The sequence below is a fragment of the Dipodomys merriami genome, unplaced genomic scaffold (assembly GCF_024711535.1).
Source record: "Dipodomys merriami isolate MVZ:Mamm:240054 unplaced genomic scaffold, mDipMer1.0.p SCAF_63, whole genome shotgun sequence".
In the NCBI taxonomy this organism is placed as follows: Eukaryota; Metazoa; Chordata; class Mammalia; order Rodentia; family Heteromyidae; genus Dipodomys; species Dipodomys merriami.
The window spans coordinates 406094-433890 of record NW_027206213.1 but is presented as its reverse complement, the minus strand read 5'-3'; the positions used below and the strand labels follow the sequence as shown (position 1 = coordinate 433890).

Sequence of the window (27797 nt, the reverse complement as noted above, 5' to 3'; positions counted from 1 at the left end):
AAGGGGTGCGTGGCGAGTACCTAAAGTTTTCCCCGGAGACAGGTCTGGCAACAGGTCCGAAGCAAGGCCAGATGAAGCCTAGCTCCGTGACAGCCAGTGGATCTACGCTGCCCAGCCAGTGCTGGACATGGGAAGGAGAAGCCGGGCTGCGGACCACTAGTCACTCCGGGGTCCCGGGGCCTAGAGGAAGGTGACATCATCGTAGCTGACAGCGTAGTTTCCAAAGGCTTCACCAATAGGACGCGGGCGAAGTGGCTTGCCTTCTACAGCTCTTGGCCAATGTTAACAAAGCAAAAGGGGGCCCGGTTTTCGGTATAGAACCAATAGAAAACGGAAGAAGCACGAGGCGGAGTTGCCAATTGTGTCACCAATTGGGGAGAGAGGGTGGAGCCCGGGCCTTGTCAAGTGTGGCCAACCAGGGAGAGGAGCGGACTTTGGGGGTGGAGCCATGGAGCCCCCGCCCAATCGCACAAGGGTAGGGGCGGGGCATCCCCGGGGGTGCCCAATGAGGGACGCTGCCAGAGCAGGCCTGTCAAGAGAAGGGGCTGGGGGCGGGGGGACGGTGAGTCGGGGATAAACACTCGGCGGCGGTGGCGGCGGCTGCTCTGCTCGGGGTTCTGTCACGGTGTTGGCAGTGCCCGGCTCTCCGGCCCCCTCCCCCTCTCCCGCCCGGCGAGGGTGGTCACCGGACAGGCTCCTCTGCCTTGCTCAGCGGAGCGGGTCTACGGAGGGGCGCGGGTGTCCGGCGGCGGCAGTGAGCCAGTGGGCAGTGGGGGTTGGTCCCGTGGCTCCGGCCCCCGGTGCAGAATGGCGGCGGCGGTTCGAATGAACATCCAGATGCTACTGGAGGCGGCCGACTATCTGGAGCGGCGGGAGAGAGGTGCACGGGGATGGAGGAGGGTCTGGTCCAAGCCCGGGCGAGGGGTGGGTGCTGCGGGGTCCAGCCGTGGGGTCGGGGCGCCTCGCCTGTGCGAGGGTGGTTGGAGGCACAGAGAGCGCGACCGCGAGCGCTCCCAACCCCTCCGGCTCTCCCCACGCGCGCTCCGAAAGGAGGCCGCCACTGCCCCCAAAAGCTGTGAGTGGGGGTGAGACAGGGGCTGCTGTCCCTGTCCCGAGCGCTGCCGCCTCCCCATGCCCCCGCGACTAGGGGGCCGGGGACCTCGCCGGCCGCCCCCTCGGGTTTGCCTCACCTGAGCCCGATCCCCTGGGCGGAGCACCAGGGTCTCCCCAGACCCGGCCCGCCGTGTCTGCCCCACACCCCCACCTTCACCGGGAGACTGGTCCCCTCTGGACCCACCAACCTGCGGGACGTTGCCGCTGGGAGACCCCAGGCCGGGCGAGCGCAGCCACTGGCTGTGTCTTCCCCAACAATGAGCAGCTGGAATCTTCCTTACACCTGCTCCGAACTGAGGGCATTCACACAATTAAAAACAAAACAAAAAGAAGAAGAAAACCCAACATCATTGTTCTCAGAATTCCACCTTACTCTGTTACTGAGTTATTTTCTACAATGTTCATGTAAAGATAAAGAAATGAAAAAAAAATGAAACACTGGGTTGGGGAGAGAGTATTAAATGTTCTGGACTCATTCATTAACTGGATCCTCCGGTTTTCTAGAAGCTGAGCATGGTTATGCCTCCATGTTACCATACAATAACAAGGACAGAGGTGCCTTAAAACGGAGGAACAAATCTAAGAAGAACAACAGCAGTAGCAGGTAATTTGGTAAATATTCCTCCTTCCCTTTTAGATTATGCTGTAAGGTAACAAATGGAAGATTGAGGGTTGTCTATTTGGATCATAACCTGGTAAATACATTAAATACATTAAGTAGTGAACATGCACACATGGTCGTATGCCATGAAAGGAAGCAGCTCCTCTGTTTAAGTTGAGGGGATTGAAAAGAACAAGGAAATATGGATGTCTAAATCTTTTTTAAAATGAACTTAAAAAATTGTTTTTTGGTCCCTTCTGGAAAAGAAAAAGGAAGTTTCAAATGATATGGACAGTATTTTTCCCCTTCATTTGTTGTAGATTCTGGGCAAAATTATCTGACTTGGCATAAATACTAAGATTTTATTTTGACATGAAAAATCAAACAGTTGTTTGATCATCTAATTTGTCCTATCTATTAATAATGGTAAAGGGGATAGAGGTTAAGATCTTCCTCTCAGTTGATGGAGCAACATTTAATATTAAGTTATTAATATGTTATAAAACTTTTTCATATCAGCCTAATAGATTGACATATAATTCTTTAAAGCTGTGAATCTCACTGGAGAATATTTGGCCAGTGGTCAGAGAAATGACATATTAACATTCTAAACATAATTTGTGGTGTTGTACATTGTCCCTCTCCTTGTCCTGAAAATATTAGTTGGCTAGGCAATCTTATTTTACTAAATCTACTCAATTATCCCTTTCATATCAGTAAATTAAAATCTTTGATTTTTTCATTATTGACTTAGAATCCAAATCTTCCCCTCACCAAGTAACTATATGGGTTGCCACTGTGACTTATACAAACTGACCATTAAACACCAGGAAATTCGCACTTAAATTTAAAAGTCACTCATTCTTGGTATATATTTTGTCCTTGGCTCACCCCATGGTCCTTAGTGTTATGGAATCACAGGATGTGAGTAGCATGCTTTGGGCTGCACTCTTGACTAAGAAGACACATAAAGGTGAACCTGGTAATTATCTGGTAGATTTTCCTTGTCCGACCATCTTGGCATAACCTGAAGGTGGTAGCCAGTAGTTCCATGCATGGGTACAAAGGCCCTTTAAGAAAGATAGTAATACTAATTTGTATCATGTAATAGTATCAAAACAAGCTGAGTTGCATTTTGTCACAGTATTTTTAACTATTTGCTTAGAAGAACTTTGAGGCCTTTCATTTTGTTTTGCATTTTGTTTGCTTTTATTTTTGGCAACGCATGATTTGAGAAGAATCAGCCTTGTTAGTAATGTAGGCTTAGTATCTTGAAACTTTTTTTCCCTGAGTTCATAGGAAGGTTGGGTATGTGTGTGGGAGATATTCTGTAGTGGGAGTGAAAAAGGTGATGAACAGAACTCATCTAATCACTGTGTGTCGTGTGTGTGTGTGTGTGTGTGTGTGTGTGCGCGCGCGCGCGCGTGCATACGCACGCTGAGCCTTGAACCCAGGCCTGAGTGCTGTCCCTGAGCTGTTTTACTCAAGGCTAGCACTACAAGTAGTTGAGCCACACTTCTACTTCTAGCTTTTTGGAGATTAATTGGAAAGCTTCACAGACTTTTTCTGCCAAAGCTGGCTTTGAACAGGATCCTCAGATCACAACCTCCTGAGTAGCTTTGCCTGATGAGTAAGAGGGAGTACATTTTCCCTTGGACAGTTAAAAAAGAAAAAAAAAAGTTTAGCAGTGGTATTAAACTTCTTGGGAAGTGAAAATGCAGTTTATTTTAAAACTCCAAAAGAACAAAAAATATCAACAAAAACAAATATTGGATCATCTAGAGAGACAATAGTATATAGAAAGACTATTTTCTAATTGCTGCTGATTTTTAAAATGAATAATTATTTAAAATTGAAATATAGAGATTTGTTTTCTTCATTTATTTCTTCCTTTATTTCCTTGCTTATATTTAAGAGACAAGGTCTTATCCAGGCTAATCATCCTTTTGCCTCAGCCACTCAAGTAGCTGGAACTGCAGGCATGTGTATTTTCTTACATTAGTAAAGCAGGCTCTAACATGTAAAGAGGAAGTTCGAGACTTGACCATCAAGTTCTTGTATCCCACAGTGGCTATATAAGTAACCCGACGTGAGGAGTGTTTTGTTTTGTTTTTTAACCTAAGGACTTTCCCTATTTCCCAGATATACTTATGGTTTAGGTTTGTTTTTTAACAACTTTTTTTTTCAGTCATGAGGCTTGAATCCAAGGTCTAGATGCTGTCCCTGAGCTTTTTTGCTCAAGATTAGCATTCTACCACTTTGAGCCTCAGCTCTACTTGGTGGTTAACTGGAAATAAGAGTCTCACTAGACATTCCTGCCCAGGCTTGCTTCAAGCCATGATCCTCAGATATCAGCCTCCTGAGTAGCTAGGATTACAGGCATGAGCCACTGGCATCTGGCTAGAATTTACTTTTAAATGGTGAAATTACCAAATCTTCAATAATCACATGAAAAATTGTGTGATACAATGTATGTATATGTATATATACATTATTTGTAATATATTCACACTATATACAATATATAATATTATATATGTGTATGTGTGCATATATATATATATATATATATATATATATATATATATATATATACACACATGTAGGTATGTTTGCTTGTGTGTCTCTACTGAGTCTTGAACTTAGAGCCTCACAGTTTTGCTTAGCTTTTCCAGTCAAAGCTGGTATTCTATCATTTTAGCCACACTTCCACTTCTAGCTTTCTGGTGGTTAATTGGAAAAAAGTGTCTCTCAGATTTGTCTGTATGAGCTGACTTTAAACAAGATCCTCAGATCTCAGTTTCCTGAGTAGCTAGGATTACAGGCGGCATGAGCCATTGGCACTTAGCAAGCTATATATTTTTATACTGCCTTAACCTTGGACCTATCACTGTAAAATGGTCTGCTTTTTTTCATTTATGACTAATTCCATTAAAAAAAATCAAACCTAGTACACTTTAGTAATGTCCTAGCTGTTAGATAAAAGACCCCCTTTAAAAACATCATGTTGGGGCTGGGAAGGTGGCTCAGTGGTAGAGCGCTTGCCTTGCATGCCCGAGGCCCTTGGTTCGATTCCTCAGCACCACATAAGCAAAAATAAAAAAGCCGAAGTGGTGCTGTGGCTCAAGTGGTAGAGCACTGATCTTGAGCTAAAGAGCTGAGGGACAGCGCTCAGGCCCAGAGTTCAGGCCCCACGACCGGACCAAAAATAAATAAATAAATAAAAACATCATGTTGCCAGTGCTGGTGGCTCATGCCTATCATCCTACCTACGTAGCTGAGGATCACAGTTCGAAGTCAGCCTGGGCAGACTTTTATCTCCAATAAACCACTCAGAAAACCAGAAGTGGTGCTGTGGCTCAAGTGGTAGAGCTAGCCTTTAGCTGAAGAGTTGAGGGACAGCGCCCAAGCCCCATGACTGACAAAAACAAAAAACAAAAAACAAAAAACAAAAAAAAACACAAAACCATCATGTCTTCAACATTCTTAAGTAATCAGATAAAATCTGTGGTTTCTAAAAGTTGAAAGTTTGGAAAATCTTGTGCTTCCTGTGGAATTTGTGGAGGAGTTTATCTTGGAAATTCAGAAGCTTATAGAAATACAACTCTTGATTAGTCTACTTCTCTAAAAACTCTGGACATACTTTAGTACAAGCAACCTGTGTGCTCTTGTTTTCGCCTATGTACCTTTCTATCCTCCTACTACCAGAGATGGTTTTTTTGTCTGCTTAAGTAGGGAAATCTTGACCAGCTGTATTTTTTTTTAAAAAAGCTGTCAGACTTATTATTATTATTATTATTACTTATTATTCCCATTTAAAAGTAAAATGCCACATGCTTTGAGAAAAGCCAAAGATTTGTAATTCATTGTTAACTTTGATATCTGCTGGCCATTGAAGGAAATAAATCTGCTGATGTTCTTCAGGCTTATAGATATAACCAAGTAAATCAACTGAAAACTTTTTTTGTGTGTGGCCTGACCTGGGACTTGAACTCAAGGCCTGGAGCTGTCCCAGGGCTTTTTTGCTCAAGACTAACCCTCTACCACTTGAGCCAACAGCTTCATTCTCAGCTTTTTTAATGGTTCATTAGAGATGAGTCTCATAGACATTATTGCTCTAGCTGGCTTTGAACCATGATCCTCAGATCTCAGCCTCCTGAGTAGCAGTAGTATTACAAGTGTAAGCCACCTGACTTCAACTGAAAGCTTTTTAAGTTAGCCAATTTAGAGGTCAATATATCATTTACCTAGAAAACAAATATTCTAAAACTTCAAATACTGTCATTATTTGGTCATTTGTTTTTCTGAAAGAATAAAATTTCTCTGGGGAGGGGTTCTTGTAAAAGAAAAATTTTAATGCTGGGCTACACATTTCCTATTTCAAGACAATCTTCTGCCCCTGCACAAACATACTTCCTAACATCCCTTGTATGTGATGTAAGTGAATTTGGTGGTGGTGGTGCCAGTGATGCAAATGTGTGGCTGACAATTCACAGGGTAATACTCCTCCCTGACAGCTATGAGAATTTATCTCCTAGGCCTAGTAAGTACTGATTATGCCCCCACTGAATTCATTATCTGAGCTGGGGAGTAAACTCCTAAGCTGATTAGAATTCCCATAAGGAAGGTCAAGATTCAGTTCCTTTATAAGGCTGGGAAGTTCCTTAAGCTCTTAACCTGTTCAGGAGTGGGAGGGTTGTCTGAGGAGGACATTGAAGGGGTCACATTGACTGACTCCTTGTGACTCTTTGGACAGCTGTCCATAAAGTCTTAGACCAGACCTATCTTCAAGATCAGCCATAAACACACTAATATGATTTCACATCCACTGCACCTTTGATCCAAGGCTCTCTATTCACTTTTACAGTTGCTACTTCATTGATCCATGCCTGTTCAGTAGATTATTGGTAATTATTTTTATTCCTGTTTTACACAGAGGTTAACCAAAGAGGCAAGACTGTAAAGAGAAAAAAAAAAAGAAAATATTTATTCCTGTAGTACCAACCAGTAGTAGCAAAGCTGAACATCAGTTTTCACAAACCCAGCTTCTGCTTTAACCAGCCTATTGCCATTACATGGAGCTGAGTTTTGGAAACTTCTTCCTTAATTATTTGATAGGTATTTAGCAGTAGCATTTTTCAGGAGGTTGGATATAAGACAGTGACTTGAAAGATTAGGGAGGGAAGTTATTTTGTCCTTTAAAGCTATACACTGTAGCCAGGTGCCAGTAGCTCATGCCTGTAATTACTAATTCTAATTACTCAGGAGGCTGAGATGTGAGGATCATGTTCAAAGCCAGCACAGGCAGGCAGGAAAGTAGTGCTGTGGCTCAAGTGGTAGTGTACCATCCTTGAGCAAAAGAAGCTCCAGAGACAGCACTCATATCCTGAGTTCAAGCCCCAGGACTGGTACCAAATAAATTTTTTTTAAAAACACCCTTTATGCTATAGTTAAATAAGTATAAAGTAAAAAATAAAATAAAACTATACACTGTAATTAAGTAACTTACAAAGTTTTGGTACATGCTCCTCCTAGAAAAAAAACTACCAAAGCTGGACAAGGGTACCACCTCCACTGTGTTACTGCTAGTCTAAAGAAAGCTTTGTGGTATTATATAACCAAAATTCACATTGCATTGTGCAGCTGTTTTTCTCTTTGTATAAATAGACCCTTTTATTTCCTTTCTTAAAAAAGGATCACTTTTCCACTAGGAAATGCATGGTAGTATGTCACTGCTTCTTGACTCTTACTTCAGATATTTACACTAACCTAAGACTGAGTAAGGAGTTAAAATAATGGTGTTGAGACAAAAATAATCTTAATATTTTCTTATTGTTCTCTCTTTCAGATCAACACACAATGAAATGGAGAAGAATAGGTGAGTTAGATTTTGGAGATGGGGTATGGGGAGTTTTGATGAATTTTCTACTTTACAAAAATACTGTACTGCTCATATATCACTTAGGTAGAGGAAAAGCTGTGTGTGTGTGTGTGTGTGTGTGTGTGTGTGTGTGTGTGTGTGTGTGTGTGTGTGTGTGTGTGTGTGTGTGTTGGTCATGGGATCTGAACTCTGGGCCTGGGCACTATCCCTCAGCTCTTCAGCTCAAGGCTAGTGCTCTACCTCTTGAGCCACAGCGCCACTTCTGGCTTTTTCTGTTTATGTGGTGCTGAGGTATCAAACTGAGGGCCTCATGCATGCAAGGCAAGCACTCTACCACTGAGCCACCTTCTTAGTCCTAAAATAACGTTTTCTTGTAGAAAATTTTAAGTATATAAAAGTAGAGCAAATAATTTTATCAAGTCCTTTGCTTCCACAATTACTGGCATTTTTGCCTATGGTAGGAATCAAGTTGACCCCTCTCCACTGAGTGTTTAAAAGCAAATTTTCTCTCCCTAATAAATAATATCTGTGTGTCTATATGAGAGTGTGTGTATGGGACTTGAGCTCAGGGCACTGATTATTTTAGGCATGAGCCTGAAATTTACACACAAGCATGCACGCTTGCACACGCACACAAACACACACACTCACACTGTCCAGACCTCTCAGCAATTCTGATTTAATTGGTTTGAGCTGAAACTGCACTAGTATTTTCAAGGGCTCCCCAGGTGACTCTCATGTGCAGCTAGAACTGAGAACCATTGAACAAGCCTCATCCTAGTCTCTGAGCTCCCATCAACTTGAAATGTGGGGTACCCATCTAAATTGAATGGCTTTCTCAGTGCCTTGAATGAACAAAAAGGTAATGAGTAATGATGGCACTGTAAATATGTGTAGTTGTGCTGCACAAAACCCTCATTAGAAAAGGAGCTTGACCCTGAAAGTCAGGATCTGGATGATATTTAGTTTATTGGTGAAAGAGCAGTCCAGGCCCTTGGCTGGCAGGAAGGATCTTGGAATTTGTTGTGTGTGATGTTCAGGGTGCCTCTCCACACATGTGCTCCTCCTCATCCTGCCTTCTTCCTTGTTAATTGCTGTGATTGTGACTGACAGTGTTTTCAGTGGAGCATCCTTTGTGCTTTAGGGATTTACATATCATGAGCTGGAAACTCAAAAGCATCCTCTTCAAATGGGAAGGTGGTCACTTGGGGCCCCTTTCATCTTTAGACTTTCTCCCTTCTTCTTGCCTTCGCAGCAAACTCAGTAAAGTGAGACTTTTTTTGCTGAAAAGCCTCTACTTCTTCTCATCCTTGAACATTCATTTAAGTATTTGTGTTCTTATTAAAATGTCATCCCTTCAGGCTAGGGGCGATTGCCTAACAGGTGTAAGGCCCTGGGTTCAGTCCTCATGAAGAAAAACTTTTTTTCCCTAATTTCTTCAGGTAAAGGTTCTTAGGCTTACTATAGTTTTGTACCGTGTGTGTGTGTTTGTGTGTGTGTGTGTGTGTGTGTGTGTGTGTGTGTGTGTGTGTGTGTGTGTGTGTGTGTGTTTGTGTCAATTGGGAGGCTTGAACCCAGGGGCCTAGGCATCCTGGAGCTTCTTTGGCTCAAGGCTAACACTCTACCAGGTGAGCCATAGTGCTACTTCCAGCTTTTCCGAGTAGTTTATTGGAGATGAGAGTCTCACAGACTTGCCTGTCTGCGCTGGCTTCAAACCACACTCCTCAAATCTCAGCCTCTATGTTCTTCCCTTTCTTTTTGGGATTTGTCTTGTAAGGTCTTAATTCTTCATTTGGTTTAGACCAAGAGAAGGAAATGACCCAGTTTACTTCATTTAAAAAAGTATTGATTGCTGCATCCCAGAGGCAGAGGTGAACATTTCCGACCCTTTTCCCTTTGGATCTTGGCGTTTAAACATCTTCTGTTATAGCCTGACTGGCTCTGTAGCTGACTCCTACAGAGAATACCTCTGTGTCAGAGTGGCACTTCAGCCAACTTTTGCCTTACTAAAAAGGTTATCAGTTTCTCTAAACAAAACCAACTCAGGTAAATGAATTCTAAACTGGTTATATTTTTGTCTTTGGTATTACAAAGTTGATTTCACATGGGTTTTAAGACAAAACCCTTTTTCTGTGCCACCTTACTAATTCAAAACAGTGTTATTGTAGGTAATGGGGACTCTACTATGAGGACATAGTATTGCCATGGTCAGGTTCCTTGACATTGGAGGGAAGATGAAAGAAAAGACAAGTAAAACTGGGGTTTGGTGAACACTTCAGATGCTCTGTAGTAGGTATGGGGGGTACAGAGTCCAAAGAACCTCAGCCCTTGCTATCCAACATCGTAATTATTTCCATAAGGTAAATTTATAGCTGTGGAATTAAATGTGTATAGATTTTTATGATGGTTGGTGTGGATTGCGAGGCGGCCAAACAGGCAGGTTGCATGTGGTATTTTCCTTATGCTTTCTTCTAATAGTTTGATAAGCAAAAAGTAATAACAAAAATTCATATAAGGTACTTATTTTAATTTGCATTTCATTTTATTTTTTCTTTTCTTTCACTTCTTTTTTGGGGCGTGGGGTAGAGGGCTGGTCCTGGGGCTTTAATTCAGGGTCTGGGTGCTGTCCTTTAGCTTTTTAAACTCAAGGCTGACATTGTACCACTTGAGCCATGGTTCCACTTCTGGCTAATTAGTAGTTAATTGGACATTAACCATTATAAAGAGCTTCACAGACTTTCCTTCCTGTACTGGCTTTAAACCAAAATCATCAGATCTCAGACTCTTGAGTAGCTAGGATTATAGGCATGAGCCACCAGCACACAAATGCTTTCTTATATTACTAGCACAACTGAACAGTTTTCATGGGTGTGTACACGTGTCTGTATTTCCTGTTAAATAGCCTTTGTACAAGTTTCTACTAAGGACTTTACCTTTTACTTAAAAAACAAATTCCATAATATAAAGGATATATATAAAAGATATTACCCCCCTTTCTATCACGTGATTGTCCAGCTTATCAGCTACCTTCAGGAAGTCAGCTCTCATTGACTGAAGTCACTGCCTCTGTTTATGGCTAAGTCTGTTTCTAGACTTGGTTTTGTAATCCATTAGCCCATTGGTTCTTTCTATGCCTGTTTATAATGTTTTAATCATTGAGGTTTTAGCATGCAGTTCAGGATCTGGTAAAGCACATCTGTGCTCTTCTTCCTTCCCTTTTTTTTTTTTTTTTTTTTTTTTTTTGCTATTAGCTATTTTCAGCAGTTATTTTTCTGACAGTTTTTTCCTTGAACTCAGGGCCCTATACTTGCTAGGCAGGTGCACTACAACTTGAACCACATACTTTTTGCTTTTGATTTATTTTTTTAGGTTCTCATGTTTTTGCCCAGGTTGGCCTCAGGCCACAATCCCATGTAACTGGGTTTACAGGTGTGAACCACCATACCTGCCTTATTTGTTGGGTTGAGGGAAGTCTCACTAATTTTTTTGCCTGAGCTGGCCTCAAATTGCTATTCTCCTTATGTCTTTCTCCTGAGTATATGGGATTACAAGTGCAAGCTATGGTACCTAACTTTTCTGACAATTTTTTAATCAGCCTATCAATTCCTTATCCCTTGATTTCTTTTTTTTTTAATAAAAAATAGGATAATTCCAGTATAATTTTTTTTCAGCACTGGAGCTTGAACTGAGGGCTTTTGGGGCAAGCACTATGCCACTTAAGCCATGCCTGTAGCCCCAACATAAATTAATATTACACATGAGGTATTTCCATCCAGGATTTATTATGTATATTAACTTATGAAGGCCTCTCTTCTGTCTCTAAAGTTTTGAATTTTGTAGTGTTTCAATATAAGTTTTGCACATCTCTTACCAAAGATATCCCAGGTTTATGTAACTTTATATTATTGGCTTTTGTTGTTGCTTTGCCAGTCCTGGGGGTTGGACTCAGGGGCCTGAGCTCTGTCACTGAGCCTCTTCATGTTCCAGGCTACTACTACTCTATCATTTGAGCCACAGCACCACTTCTGGCTTTTTTCTGAGTAGTCTATTGGAGTCTCACAGACTTTGTCCCAAGCTGGCTTTGAACCATAATCCTCAGATCTCAGCCTCCTGAATAGCTAGGATTACAGGTATAGGCCACTGGCACTAGCTATGATTACTTTTTGTAATAATTAATTGATTATTGTTAGACTATAGGAAATTTTTTACGCCTTTGCCATTATGTGTTCTTTATTGATAATAATTCTGCTGCATTTTCCTCTTTGTTGAGAATTACACTGGTTTAAATGCTTTTCAATGAAGTTACAGCAAATACAAACTGGGCTGCAGCCGATAGTCAGCAGTCAGAATGAACTCTTCCAAAAGAAGATTCTAGTATCTCCTTTAATAGTAGAGATGCCCATTTTTTTTTCCTGGAATGGCAATGTGCAGGCCTTTCTGGAATCAGGCAGCTGCTCTAGAGAGATCACCTCTGTCAGAGTCTTTTGACCCTATGACAAAAGATTTGTGTTTGTGTTCTGTGGGAAGACTCGGTGCCTGGTCTAAACTGGTCTTTCCATTTGGTCAAGCAGGATTTCAGTGGCATCTCATCTGTATGAGAAAGGATTTCAATAGGACTCTTCTTTTATTTACTTATTTTTGGCCAGTCCCGGAGCTTGAACTCAGGGCCTGGGCATTGTCCCTGAGCTTCTTTTGCTCAAGGCTAGCTCTCTTCCACTTGAGCCCTAGCACCACTTCCAGCTTTTTCTGTTTATGTGGTACTGAGGAATCAAACCCAGGGCTTCATGCATGCTAGGCAAGCACTCTACCACTGAGCCACATTCCCAGCCCTCAGTAGGTCTCCTTTGAAAGACTGTTGTAACTAATTGCAGGTTCCTGTAGTTATTTCTGTTGGGGATTTTGACGTTTCAAATGTGCAAGCTCTTTATATTGGATGGGCTATGGTATGCATTGCACCACTCTGACAGCTGTTTGTCTGGGACAGCACTCAGGCCCTAAGTTCAAGTCTCACTACCAGCACCAAAAAAAATAGTCAAAGGGTGGTATAGAACTAGCAAGTATTATTCATAATGTATATATAGTATTTAAAAATTAGGTTCTGTGAAATAAATATTAACAAGGTGTACTTAAACATGTTATACTTTAGTAAAGAAGTGATCTTATATCTTTAAAATGGAGTAACACTGTATTTTACTACATTTATATTTTCTACAAAAACTTCCCAGTACAATTGTGAACAATCTTGACACTTGTTTATTAAGGGGTTGTTGAGAGGAAGGATACTTTTACCCCTCAAAGCATGACTTGGTTTTCACTTGAATTTTTTAAGATAGTGAAGCCTTGTTCTCAATCCAGACCTTAATTACTTTTAAAGAGTAGTTTCTATTCAAACTTCATTTATCCTATAGGATTTATAATAGTTTTTAATCAGTTGAGTCTGTAGCTACACTGAGGTTGAAGAGAATACAGGAAAACCTCAGCACTAAATAGGTTACTCTTTCTTTTTTGGTTATAATCTCAGGCCCAATTTTAATGGAAAAACTAGCACTGAGAGAAGTTAAGTGTATCATGTTCTTTAGGACTTTACTCTAAGAGGAGGTAAATTGCCAAACACACCAAATTCAAACACTCTGTGTGTGTGTGTGTGTGTGTGTGTGTGTGTGTGTGTGTGTGTGTGTGTGTGTGTGTGTGTGTGTGTGTTGTTAATAAGGCTTGAACTCAGGGGACTCTCCCTTCTGCTTGGTGTTTTTTGCTCAAGGATAACACTCTACCATTTGAGCCATACCTCCACTTTCCAAATTCAAGCTCTTTAAATCAGATATATAATTGTTTATACATCTACAGATGTATAATTATTTCTAGGCTCCAGTGAGTTAACAGGAAATCAAAGATTGTTCTTGAAAGAAACAGAAGATACATAGTAGGTCCACATTGTGTGGATAGATGGACGGACGGATGGATGAATGAATGGATATGAGCTGCTTACAAAGGAAAAGAATATTGTGTCACGCTTTGAAAACTTGAAAAGCTTTCAGGGTAAGTTAAGTTAAAAAAGATGTTAGTAGGTGAGGTAAGAGGAAGAACATGTTTGATAGGCAGAAGGGAGCCCATTCTAAAATTTAGGTAGGAGCTGATAGTTGGTTTACAGGTAACTCAGATAAATCTATAGTAATTCATATCCATATGTGCTTACTAAACTTTAAGTACCTCAGATGAAGAAACTCAGTCTTGTTCAGCATTTTATATCCATTACCTAGGAGGAAAATAGCAACACATAGTAATCCTTTGAGAAATTCTCATGGAATAAATAAATGAAAAAGTTAAATGTGTTTCACCTGTGAACGTAATTACTTATCCAGACCTTTACTAGCAAGTACTAATTATTATACATATGTATAGTATGTATAATTAAAAGTTAGATTCTACAAAAAGATTCATAAGATATACTTAAGTATTTCATTCATATACTCGTCTCTGACCTTAGTTATTTTTTGTCCTATATTTTGCTATGAAATTCTGAAGAAGAGAGTAATTCCAAGTAAATCTTCAATAAAGAAAAGCAAACTTTGATGATAGCATTTCTCCCAAACAGGCACACATGCGTACCACACAAGCTCATGCCCCCATGTTATACACTCTCAACCTTGAGGGGCATACAAATCCAAATAGCATCATCTACCTATGGGGTTCATCTTTTCATTGAATCTGGTTTTTGATTTACAGACCGACCAGCCTATGAAAGAGGGAGATATATACAATCAAGGAAGCTTGGGTATGAAGGCAGAAATAAGGAGCAATGCCTTTAGAGTTGGCTAAGGACACACCAGTCGGCCTGAGTGCCTTCTGTCAGTGCTTTAGCAACTTCTGCAACAGCCAGAGCTGCCTGCCCTCAGTAGTAACTTCCTTCTCTTGGATATTTACTTTTCCATCGTTTCTGGCCAACAAGAGTCGAGGGAAAGTAATAGAGCTATATGTCATGTGAAAAATACTGGAAATTATTTTGATATTGACTTCCCTCCTTCCTTGCCATTTTTAGAACAAGAACCTCCCCAACACACACATAAGAACTTGCAGTGTTATCTCTATTACGTGCTAAATTTATTTCCTTAGGTCTGTTTTTGAGCATTTTTATTCTTTCACTTGATTTGTCTGTCCCTGCATAAGTACTACTGTGTTTTTAATTATTGAAGCTTTATAATACAATTTAATATCTGGTACAAAACATTCCTCCTCATTATTCTTTTTCTAAAACTTTGGCAGTGTCTCACACTTTTATTCTCCTAGATGAAGTTTAGACTAATTTCCCAGCATTTAATGAATTAAAGAATACTGTTGGGACTTTGTTTTCTTGGAATTGCTTTAACTTTGTAGACAAGCTTGGGGAACATTGGCATTTTTACTTTGAGGGTTCATATCCAGGAATGTGCTGTTTTTCCACTTACTCAGATTTTCCTGTGTCCTTCAGCAACATTTTATAGTTTTCTTCCCATAGATCCTTCCCAAACTGTTTTAAGTTTATTCCTACATATGTTATACTTTCTTCTTGCTGTGTGAGTGAGTTTCTGTTCTCTGAAAGGTGGCTCTCCAGGTTGATTATGGAAGGAATATTATAAAAAGATTATAAAAGGAATATTATAATGCTATAGTGGCTTACAGTAATAAGCCTTCTGCAGAAGAAGCTAAGACTGAAAGTGCAGCCATGTATGGAGTACTGCTTTGTGTCAGGCCATGGGGGCAGTCACCATATGCACAGTGGCCCTCAAGCAGATCGAGTCAGCCGTGTGCTACCTGGGGAGACACTCATGCTGTACCAAGTTAAGTAATTTGTTCAAGATCAAATTGAGTAAGTGACAATGCCACTATTCCAAACCTTTATCTTTTATCACTACAGTAATATCAACGTTTAGGTAGTGGAAATTGTGTTTTCTGAGCTGGGCTCTAGTCTAACCTGAAATGATATATTGGAAGATGACTTTCTTATATTTCTATAAAGTCAATATATGATTTCCTTATGCTGCTGTATCAGGCCATATTCAAAAATTAAAGAGACCTTTATGTCGAAAAAGAACTTTATAACTTTGGTGGGGGGGGATCGGGGTGGGGGGGTAATGGGAACGGATGGGAAGGGGAAATAAAGGAGGAGGCAACAATACTTGATAAGAAATGCACTCGTGGGGCTGGGAAGGTGGCTCAGTGGTAGAGTACTTGCCTTGCATGCCTGAGGCCCTGGGTTCGATTCCTCAGCACCACATAAGAAAAAAGAAAAAAGCCGGAAGTGATGCCGTGGCTCATATGGTAGAGCACTAGCCTTGAGCTGAAGAGCTGAGGGACAGCGCCCAGGCCCAGAGTTCAGGCCCCACGACTGGACCCCCCCCCCAAAAAAAGAAATGCACTCGTTATTTTGCCCATGTAATTGTAACCTCTCTGTACGGTATTTTCACAATAAAAAAAATCAAAAAAAATTAAAGAGATCTTTAGTGATCCAGCAGGCAAAGCTTGTCAAGGTTCATAACCTAGGTGCAGAACAGTATGGCTCAGCTCCAAAATAGGCAGTTTAGAAGCAGGAGGGAGCCAGCACTTGGCACAACCCTTTTCTGTCAGGGCTGGGAACTGAGAAGCCATTCTTGGCAACAGAAAGAAGACTGTCTTAGGAAGAAGTGGTGGTAGGAGAGACAAGAGGAGGGGTCAGATTAAGATACTAGGTGGCACCAGGGGCTCACGCCTGTAATCCTAGCTACTCAGGAGGCTGAGATCTGAGGATCACGGTTCAAAGCCAGTCTGAGCAGGAAAGTCCAGACTCTTATCTCCAATAAACCACTAGAAAACCAGAAGTGGCACTGTGGCTTAAGCAGTAGAGCACTGGCCTTGAGCTGAAGAGCTCAGGGACAGCGCCCAAGCCCAGAGTTCAAGCCCCACGACTGACAAAAAAAAAAAAAAAGAAAACTAGGTGGCTTACTGTTGACAATCTGTAGCAAGATCCCTTCTAGTTCCCTGAGAGGAATTAGAGGTGGGTTAAAATGGGGCAGGGACTCAGAAGTAATCTTTGGTAGGTGCTTGTGCTGCTTGCTCTTGATCTGGGAGTTTTATGGATACTCAAGGCTGGCTAAAGAATTCCAGAACCACCGGGCGCTGGTGGCTCATGCCTGTAATTCTAGCTACTCAGGAGGCTGAGATCTGAGGATCGCGGTTCAAAGCCAGCCCGGGCAGGAGAGACAGTGAGACTCCTAGCTCCAATAACCACCAGAAAAACCGGAAGTGGCGCTGTAGCTCAAGTGGTAGAGTGCTCGCCTTGAGCTGAAGAGCTGAGGGACAGCGCCCAGGCCCAGAGTTCAAGACCCACGACCGACAAAAAAAAAAAAGAATTCCAGAACCCAGGAGAGAGAGAGAGAGAGAGAGAGTGTGTGTGTGTGTGTGTGTGTGTGTGTGTGTGTGTGTGTGTGTGTCTCAGGGTTGAGGGTTCTCAGTAGGAATCTGTTTGCTTTCTTATCTGGTACAGGGCTCGAACCTAACTGCTTAATATATATTTCTCCCTCTGTGATTGGCCCAGGCAATCATCAGGCTCCAGCAATTAGGCACCCAATGGTTAAAGCAGGCACTGCCAAAGGCAAAAGTTAGCTTTGAGTGTCTGCAAAAATCCAGAAAGAATTCAGAGCCTAATTTTGTAGAACTAAAAAAAAAAAACAAAAAAGGACTGACTAAACAGGTACTACCCTCAGCTTCAATTAGTCCAAAGCCTTATTTCTAGTTACACACTGGAAGAATTCTTTGGAAACCCACATTTAGGTAGTGAAAGCAGTGTTTTCTGGGCTGGGCTCCAGTACAACTAGAAATGATGATGCATTGAAAGATGACTTTCTTATATTTCTTATCAGTAGACAAACTTCCTAAAAACTTTACATACTCATATCTATACACATACCACATCATTAAAAGACTAATATGCACTGTTCTGAGTCATGCAGTCTTTGCAGCCAACAAGCAGGCTGATAGATGTCCAAATGTAATTTTAACTTTGAACTTTTTCTCTCAACTTGAAAACTAGTCTACAGACTTTACAGTGAGAACACATAAGTGGCAAGTCACTAATGTAACCATAGAAGTGACTATACTTCCTCAAAGTGTTTCCAATAACACAATATGTTCTAAAGAATACTGTCCAAGGTTAACATTTGCACATAGCTCCTGCTGTTCTAACTGGCCCCCTGCAGCAAGGGGAGGGGCAGCCTGCTAGTGTTGATGTAGGTCTTTGCTTGTGGCTCTTCCACTTGGACAGGAGTGGACTTCAAGTGGGAATCTTGAAAAACTGTAAAATATTTGTGCCCTTACCTCTTCCTGGCTGAGAAGTGAGGATTATATTCCTCAAGTCACAAATAGAGGCCCTTGGAACATCCAGGACCAACTCGTCATGATTCAGATGCTTGAACCTTAAAAGAAAGGTATGAGAGCAGCAGGTATTAATTAGATCACTGGTTGTGGTAGCACACGCCTGTAATCCCAGCACTCAAGACACTGGGACAGGAGGCATCCTAAGCTAAAGAGTAGGACTCTTATCTCAACACACAAGTGGCTAGGGATATAGCTATGTGGTAGAATACTTACTAGGCCCTGGGTTTGATTCCCAGCACTGACAAAAAAAAATACAGTAGATTTGCCTTGGGGGAATATCCTGTCTTGATGGATTGGTCAATATGAATTGGTCAATATGAAACTATTTTCCTGTGCTACAGCTTTCTGATATGCCTTTCTTCTTTTGGTCTGCATTCCCAGCTCTTGCTAATATAGTAAGATTCTTAAGAGGAAGAAAGGGCAAGACCAAAAGACATTCATCATTTCCCAGTTCAGCTAAAGAGTAGCTCCTGGGTGCTAAGGAGCTCTACCCCAAGCAGTTGTGTGTGGAAGCCGGTGGAGCACTGCTGCACATGCAGAGATGTAATAGAGATGGACTCTGGCCTCCAACAGTCCAAAGTCTAGTTGTTCAGATGATACAATCCATCAGCAAACACTTAGTAAGTGTGTGTGCTGGAGCCACTGTGGCTACAGAGCAATGATTAAGCCCCAACCCCAGCTTCCTAAGGAGTTGGCAGCACATGATTAAATGACCAACACCAAACAATGCAGGAAAGTGTCAGGAACCTCCCAGGGAATATTAGCTATAAGCAAAACACTTAGAAAATGGAGGCCCACTCTCTGTGTCTTAGGAAGGCTTTAAGGGCTGGTGGTCTCAACAAAAGCTTCTGAATCTTAATCTGTTTCTCATGTTCATGAAATCTGCTGGATTCTAGAGTAAGGTTCAAGCCAAGTTTTAATCATGTAAACTTGCAACATTGTGGGGATTCTACGTGTCTGGTCCTTCTCTGACAAAAGCTTCTTGAGTGGACCTCCTCCTCAGCCAGCCTTGGTCACGCTCCTATTCGGTCCCATTGCACCAGCCAGTCACACCCCAAAATAGAGAAAGAGCTCTCCTCTGCTGTGTGGCACATTTTTAATAGTGCCACATTGACAATGACGTACTTTCCCCTTACTTTATAAAAGTACATTTAACTTTTAGAATATCAATAGATTGAAAAGAACAATAAAAAAGTATAAAAACTTCAATAAAAATTCTCCTTCCTACCTTACCTTATATGTGTATATCCTGCTTTTTCTCTCCCAGCCAGTCATTATACAAGAAAACATAACAATTGATTATTTCCCTCCATTTTCACACAAGTTGTGTCAGGTTTGATGCTTTGCTTTTTTCCACTTAAGAGTGTCTGGGAGATCTTTTGTTGTTGTTTTTGGTCGTGAACTCTGGGCCTGGGTGCTGTACCTGAGCTCTTCAGCTCAAGGTAAGCACTCTACCACTTGAGCCACAGTGCCACTTCTGGTGGTTAATTGGAGATAAGAGTCTCACGGACTTTCTTGCCTGGGCTGACTTTGAATCGAGATCCTCAGATCGTAGCTTCCCTACTAGCTAGGATTACAGGCATGAGCCACCAGTGCCCAACTGGAAGATCTTTCTTCACTGTACACAGAACACATTCTCATCCCTGCCTGCAGGTGAATTTCCCTCCCATGTAAGCATTACCATAATTCTAGGCAACTCCTTGTGGTGGTGATCTGAGTTATTTCCATCTTTCCTATAGCAAATAAAGCCTCAGTAATACATCTATACATGTCATTCTTATATGTAAATACTAGTGACAGCAGTGATACAGTGATTTAGTGGCTTTGAAAGGGAGTCTTTCACAAAGAGATGCATGGGTTGAAAAGATTCCCCTCCTAGCATGTCACAGTTTTCTAATTTGGATATCTTATGGATTACAGAAACCTGGAGAGCCTGATAAATATGCTTAATAAAAGCAGATTAAATCCCTACCCCTAACATTTGTATTATAAATAGACTTCACTTAGAAAGCCTGAATTTTGCTTCTTGTGGGTTTTTCCCAATCATCTAGCTTCAAACCATGTCATTGGTAGCATTTGCCATTTGTATGAAATTGGGCAACTTCATGCACTTTTAGAGCCCATTTTTCCATGGGGTGCTTTCCAGCCCATTTTGAAGCTCAAATGCTACTGTGATCTTGTCTTTCTAGACGGGCTCACCTTCGCTTGTGCCTGGAGAAGTTGAAGGGCTTGGTGCCGCTTGGACCTGAATCCAATCGACATACAACATTGAGTTTATTAACAAAAGCTAAATTGCACATAAAGGTAAGTGTATTTTGTATGTCTCTTCATCTTGTTTAGTGAGGGTTTGTGTGTTGTTATAAAGAACAAATGTGTATCTCCACGATATTCCTCTCTTTTGAACTCCTCCACCTTGCCTCTTAGACGGTCCACAGGCACATCACATGCAACATGTTCAAACCCAACTATGTATTCTCACACCCAGACACCTGAGAGCAAACGGCCCGCCTAGCTCTCTGTGTGCTTACACTTGGAGGCCCCGGGTAGCCTCTGTTCCTCAGACGCTTTCTCTAAGCCGTCTTGATGACCTAAATATTTCACAACCTGCTCTGCTTCCATCTTCACTCCACCCCAGAGGCCTCCTTTCACTCCAATCTGCTCACCATGCTTCCTGAACAATCCTGCCACACTCCAATCAACACGTTCCTCTGTTTTGAACTTATCTGTGGCTCAGAACAGTCACAGGTCTGCTCCAGCTCTCCCTGGCCTCTGTAGCAGCATACATGGGCCATACTCCATGTCTAGCTCCTCCTCAGTCCTCCGTGCTTGTCTAGTTCTCTCCGCACAGGGCCACTGTGCTGTTCCCTCTGCAGCATGCTGTCCCCTCTCTTCTCCACCTGCTTCACCTCTACACATCCTTCAGATCTCTGTACCAGCCTCACCAATTCAGAGAAGCCTTTGCTGACCTTCTAGGCTCCACCACCTGTTTCCTGTCACAGTAAACATTTGGTGGTGTTCTACATGCCTATGTGGTGTCTCCATCACTAGACTATAGACTATACATGAGGGAAACTCATGAGCGGCTAGCCCAGAGCTGACCCTCAGTATCCAGCATGAACAGCAAAGGGAGAGGTGAGTTGTATTTGAATTCCTGAGAGCCATAGCCAAAATCACTGTTTAGTTAGGTAAATAGCATTCTAGGGATGGTTAGTAGCCTTCATATATAACAATTCTGGGAGAAAAAGACCCTCTATTTACAACAAAACAGCTACAGTTAAATACTCTTCTTAATTATCTGAAGAATATGAGAATCTAGGGGGTAGATTTGCAAAAAAGAAGACATCTACGGAAATTTGTTTTTGAGCTCTTCTGTTGGATAATTTGGAAATCAGGATTTCAAGAGGGACTATTATTTCCTGCTAACAACAGAAGTTAATTGGGATTTGGCCTGACACAAAAAAGTGCTTACGTAATTGGGGCATGTACTTGAATAAACATAATTTTAAAGAGAAGCGTGTTTCCTCAGTTCCCAGTCCATGCAGTTTTCTAGTTCAGAGAGATGATGTGTTTGGGATCGCTACAGGCCAGGAAACGGAGCTGTGGATTCCTTCCTGCCATCTTTTCAACTCCCAAGATTGAGGGGTACAGATATCAGAGTATCTGGCCCACCCCCAGTGCCTTGTGAAGCCCCCAGTCACCCGCCATCAAATAAACATCATGGAAACAAGGCTGCCAAGTGACACACCATATTATGTCTGGGGCCAGTGACATTTCACTGCTAGAAGTGAAATATGGAGGGTCACTGGCAATTTGGAAAGTTCCCTATGGGTTCCAGCAACTACCTTTTGACTTGCAGAAACTTGAAGATTGTGACAGAAAAGCCATTCACCAAATAGACCAGCTGCAGCGTGAGCAGCGGCACCTGAAGAGGCAGCTGGAGAAACTGGGGATCGAGAGGATTCGGATGGACAGCATCGGATCCACGGTCTCCTCTGAGCGCTCCGACTCTGACAGGGGTGAGTCCCCCTCCCCCCCTTCCAGCCACCCAGGCGCCCAAAGGGAGCACAGAGGTTCACAGCCTGAGTTCTTCGTAGAATGCCCCACCCATGTGTGTCTGTCTCTCTCATCCTCCCCACAGAAGAAATCGACGTGGACGTGGAAAGCACAGACTGCCTCCCAGGGGACCTGGACTGGAGCTGCAGCAGCGTGAGTGACTCTGACGAGCGGGGCAGCATGCAGAGCCTCGGTAGCGACGAGGGTTACTCCAGCTCCGGCATCAAGAGAATAAAGCTCCAGGACAGTCGCAAGACGTGTCTCGGGCTATAGGAGACAGTGGTCACCTAGCTGCCGCCCTGCTGGTTGTCCCGATGGATCTGATTAGGTAGCGTATGGGACCTACCCATGATACTCTTGCACGCAAACTTCAGTGTACCACCTTTACCAAATCAGCTTTGTCAAAGTTTTTGAGGAAGTTCGTAGGATTGGGTTTCTGATTGCATCTACTAGCCTCTGTATGTGTGTGTCTCTCAAAATTTGTCTCTACGAGACTGTACATTCCAATCAATTCGAAGCATCCAAGAATTCTTAGACTGAATGAGCAATTTTCACATCTCAGCAGCACCCCCCCACACACACACCCCTCTTCTTTACTGTCTTCATGTAGTTGACCAGACCGTTCTCAGTTTTCTGGCTTACTGTTACTTTCCTAGGAGAAATGTCCAAATGTGACTTGTGCTTAGGAAACTAAAGTGAGGGAAATGATCTTTGGAAGCTGAGATCGGGATCTCAGAACTCAGAAGTAAGCTTTGAAAGTGAAATTGAAGAGCACTTAACCCCAGCCCTGGCCCTGTGAGGAAGTGGGGACACCTCCTGGAAATGCCCTCCAGGCACAGCCCAGGCCAATTCCCCACTCACCCACCACATGTGGAGAGAGCAGTCCTCACTTTAAAACAGACACCTTGACAGCGTGTCTCTGGGATTGCACAATTTAGGGAAGTTCCAACATTGTTTCTTCTCGCAAACAAAACGGTACAATCTGTGTGTGTGGGTCTTGGGAACTTGCTGTCATCTGCTGTCTCAAGGCACATTTCCCCCTCCAAGTTTGGTAATGCTACTTGTCTCTGGAACATTTTTTTTCCTACCTCAGAGATAAATGAGATCTCCATTTCCCACTTAACAAAAGTGATTATGCCGCCTTCTTTTTTTTCTTTTTTCTTTTTCCCCAAATAAGTGACATTTGGTCCAAGTCTAATCTATTTTCTTATTTAACTTTCAGCAATAACTGAGCTTTGGCACTAGCTGAGCTGGTAGCCATCATCAGTGAAAGAAAAAGTCCACATTTCTACTGTCTGTGGTGCAGGTGAACAGGAGGGATTCTGTATGAGAATTCCTCTCTGGGCTGATTATTTTTTGATTCACCAAGAAACTTCTTTATGGAGTCTTTTGGGTTGATAGTTTAAAAGGCTGATTTTTTTTCTCTTTGGTTATGACTTCTCCTGTAAGTGGTCTCCCACTTTGTAGCATTTTTATTTAAGCTAAAAACAGAGCACATGTATATGTACATAAAACACATGAAATCTATAAATACTATTTATTCATTTTATATAAACTAATGTAATGGAAAATAAATTCTTATGACTTTGTGCTTTTATAGATGTTCTAGCCACTTTGTATGTAGTTAGCTACAAAATTGGTTCATTCCCCATAATATTTTTGCATTCATCTTTTTGAGGGCTTGATATTGTCAAGCCTCTGGTGAATCCTTTTCATTGAATCAGAACCATTTGTAAAATCTGTGACGCTGAAGTAGAGCATGTGTCACAAAACAATAGAACATTCTTAAAACCCAAGGCGCACCGCAACTGAAGGGCTCCACGCTGGCTCGCGGTGGGCACCCACCCTGGGCCCCCACTGTGCTGTGGTCACGGGCACACCTCAGCCTTGCACGACGTCAAGCGCCTCCACCTTCAAGTTCAAACATAGTCTGCGCTGGAGTTCATCTGATATATGAAGAGCAGTCTACACAAAGCAAGATCTTTTTCATGTTTTTTTTTAATGATTCCTTAATGTATTAAAAAAAAGATTTAATTGGAAGTAGCAGATTCCTCAGTGATTCCAAAGTCATCTATCACACTTCGGGGTTTCCCTCACCCCCTTCATTTTGACTTTGGTTGGTGGGAGGGGCAGGTGACAAAGGAATTTTTTTAATTGTTGGAATCTTTTCCAATTACCAGCTGAAGATTTGCACTGAAATACAACTTGTATGCCTTTTGCATTTTTAAAAATCTGCTTCCTGAATTTAAAGCAGAGGGATAGTGTTCAAAGAGCCAGCTCAGCCTGTAACATGTCTGAAGAAGATATGCCTGCACTTTGAGGTCCCTTTCGAATGCCATTCGTAAGACCTCTCAAGCATTTTGTTTAATTGCTACATCTAAGCGCCTCACAAGTCCACGATGCTAGATGCCACCTGGCATCAAAAACTCAAGACTTTGGAAAAAGCTTGTGGGCTTACATTGGGGGGGGAGGGTGGGAAGGGAACAAAATTTGTGTACTTGTTTGTTTGATTTACAAATAAGGCATCTGAGAGATGCCATTATTTTCTGTGTTTTAAATGTTGTGCCTTTTGAGTTTAAACTGCATTTTTTTGGTCTTTTTGGTTGAAATATGAAATGTACTGTCCCAATATAAAAACAGTAATTATTTGACCTTTGCACTGTTTGTCTGGTCCTTTTCAATTTGATTGCATCTAAATGTGGAACTTGATCTCTCTATTTTTAATGCACTTGTGATAAACTGACACCAGGGTTAGTTAGACATTACTTTCAAAGCTCAAGGTAGACCAAGTCAGCACGCTAGACAGCTTCTCTCTAACCAAAACTAACCTTTGGGACCAGCAAACTCAGCCCTAGGCAGCTAATCCTCTTCCCCTCATGGCTGAACAGCAGCCCTGATTTTGCCAATCTGTCCTCTCTCATTCACTGATCCACCAGCGTGACTGCTAAGAGTGTGTCTTTTTGTTTTGGTTTTTCCTTAAGCAAAATGAAAAAAAAAAATCTATTAAGATTCTTGAGTGGGGGGAGGGGATGGGCAAAGATAGAAACCCCAGCCATTAGAACTTTGACAGTTATACATAAATATAGATGTGTACAAACATAGGCACATGCATATTTTTATGTGAAAGTGCTTTTAAAAAACTAAAATCTAAACCAAGCTTATTGGTACTATCATAATGCAAATGGAAAAATAAGAGTATGTCATCCAATTTAATTTCATGCCATGAGGAACAAATAATAGATATATATGTGCTTCTGGTATCATCCTCCAAAAACACAGCTTTCCATCCCTGGTCAGCTTTGAATGACCCGCTGAATACCCAGGATGTTTGAAGTTGTTCTTTTGCTCAGCAGAGATCTTGAATTCTTCAAGGTACTCATAGCAACAGTTTTGGCTCCTTTCTCTACTCACAGGCCTAATTTAGCTAGTTTAGTCATTCCTAGAGCTTCACAGTATTGAGCAGGACTTAGACCCTTCCTGTCACCACAAGACTGAAACACTTCCAGTTTCAGTTCAGAGTTGAGCATTGCATAGACTCTGACTGCAGTGGGTCACTTAAGTGTTGTTTTGGTTTTGGTTTTAAAGCAAGAATTTTTCCTTTTTTTTTTTTTTTTTTTGTAAGCAGGGTCTTGTTCTAAATCCCATATTTTTTCTCTTTTCATTAAAAGCAAAAGTTCCTCCTGGGTTTTCTATCGGCCTCTCTTTCCCTCTTTTTTGATGTGGCCAAGAGCAAATTCTGGAGTCTGAGACAAATTTGTAAACTAGGTGGGATGTGATGCTCAAAATAACCTTCTAGCAATATCTTAGGACTTGATAATGGATTTTTGTGGACTTTTTTCCTCTTGCCTTCCTCCCTATTCCTTAAAGAGAGAACTTATTTTTGAAAAGAATATATGCATATATATACAGATTAGATAGATATGCACATTACTATTTAGAGTTTTTTATACCATACTGTATTGGCAAGAATATCATTTTCATTGTGCTGTATAATTTATTCCTCCCAAATCTTGGGTCTTTACTTGTGTCTCCAGTGTTGTGTTCCCGCCTTACCATCCCTGTGTGTTGAACACCAGGTAGTGGATGTCAGTTTCCTGCATGTCAATCTTACTTTTCTACATTTGATTCTTTGATATGGCATGTTTCAGTAGCTGGCTACTCCTGACTTCAAAACCCCTTCCTGGGAGAAGACAGCCAGCCCAAAGACCTCTTTTAAAGGAGGTGTCTCATTCTACATAGCCAGTCTCTGTAGATTGTGGGTGTTCTCAAAGATCCTGGATTAAGGGTGGGTGCAATATTTGATTTATCATGATTTATCAATATTACCTGGATGATTTCCTTTTACTATATTCTTCTGGAAGAAGAAATAGTTGACTGGCATGGCTAGATTCAGCTATTGAATGGCTGAAGAAATTGAGTATGTTTTTCTTTCTCTCAAAATCATAACATGAAAATTAGGAAGGCACCCAAGTGTAAAATAATCTAGATTTTAAATTTTTACTTCTTATTCTGAGGGTGACAGATGAAAGGGGGTCATTCTTTATTTTGGCTTTTATCTGAGGACTAAACTTGCCTCTACCCCTAAAATCCCAAGAATTGGTGCTTTTGGAATATTTCTGTTATCCATCAATTGGGGGGGGGGTGCTGGGGGGACATCTTCCTAAAGGTAAACACAGCCTAGGCAGGAGAGCAGCAGATGAAAGAATAGGAAGTTCTGTTTCCAGATGTTTATTTCTTTATGTAAATACAATGCCAATGTAAATCCTGTGTCAAGACCATAGAGAATGGTGCTTTTTACTACAGTTAGCACATGCATTTTTAGAAACTATTACGTGTTTTAGAGAATCTTTGCTGTGTATATGTAAACTTCTGTATTGTTCAACCGTTAACAAATAATAAATTATTTCATTATGAAAGCAATATTGGTCTTCCTGATATTTGCATTCAAGTTTACCCTTGCCTGCTTGCTTGTTTGTGCCAGTACCGGGGCTTGAACTCAAGGCCTTATACTCACTAGGCCTTTCTGCTCAAGGCTGGCACCCTACCACTCAAGGCACAGCTCTGGTTCCAGTTTTTTGGATTGGAGTCTCATGGACTTGAATGCCCAGGCTAGCTTCAAGCCATGCTCCTCAGATTTCAGCCTCCTAAATAACAAGGATTATAGGTGTGAGCCACCAGAACCTGGCCCTTTTCTGGTTTGTACTTAAAAGACTGAGTTAGACAAATTTCCTTTTTTAAAAATTGTGGCAAATTCATTGGGTCAAGGTTTTCAACCCTTGGATGAAATGAGATGTCTGTGACAAGGGTTTCTGGTGGCCTCAGTTGAGCCATTTATTCATTAGGATTAGTCACAGTACCTCGCTTGTCCCCACACCCCCATTCCACCTGCTAATTCACTTGTTCGTCATGACAGTAATCTCTGATGACACAGGCAGCATTTTGGAGTTACAGGGACAACTAAGAATCTCCATCTTTTTTCTTTTTTCTTTCTTTCTTTCTTTCTTTTTTTTTTTTTTTTTTGGTTGGTTGTGGGACCTGGGTGCTGTCCCTGAGCTCTTCAGCTCAAGGCAAGTTGCTCTACCACTTGAGCCACAGCACCACTTACGGTTTTCTAGTGGTTGAGATAAGAGTCTCACGCACTTTCTTGCCTGGGCTGGCTTTGAACCGTGATTCTCAGCCTCCTGACAAGCTAGGATTACAGGTGTGAGCCACCAGCGCCCAAGATGAATCTCCATCTTCTGAGCAGTCTAAAAATAAGCCCAC

At 41.7% G+C, this 27797-nt stretch overlaps 1 protein-coding gene across 2 annotated transcripts; it reads left to right on the top strand.

The window, feature by feature from the left end:
* The first annotated feature begins 586 nt into the window (after positions 1–586).
* Mxd1 (MAX dimerization protein 1) lies at positions 587–26935 on the top strand. 2 transcript variants are annotated; one of them, XM_070004467.1, is made up of 6 exons: positions 587–880; positions 1618–1717; positions 7563–7592; positions 20171–20285; positions 21838–21997; positions 22120–26935. In XM_070004467.1, the coding sequence occupies exons 1-6, from the start codon at positions 808–810 to the stop codon at positions 22305–22307; spliced, it is 666 nt and encodes a 221-aa protein (XP_069860568.1). In that variant the 5' UTR covers positions 587–807; the 3' UTR covers positions 22308–26935. The 2 variants fall into 2 exon arrangements, with proteins under 2 accessions (XP_069860568.1, XP_069860569.1); XM_070004468.1 differs by lacking the exon at positions 587–880 and adding an exon at positions 1056–1075.
* The last annotated feature ends 862 nt before the right edge of the window (positions 26936–27797 follow it).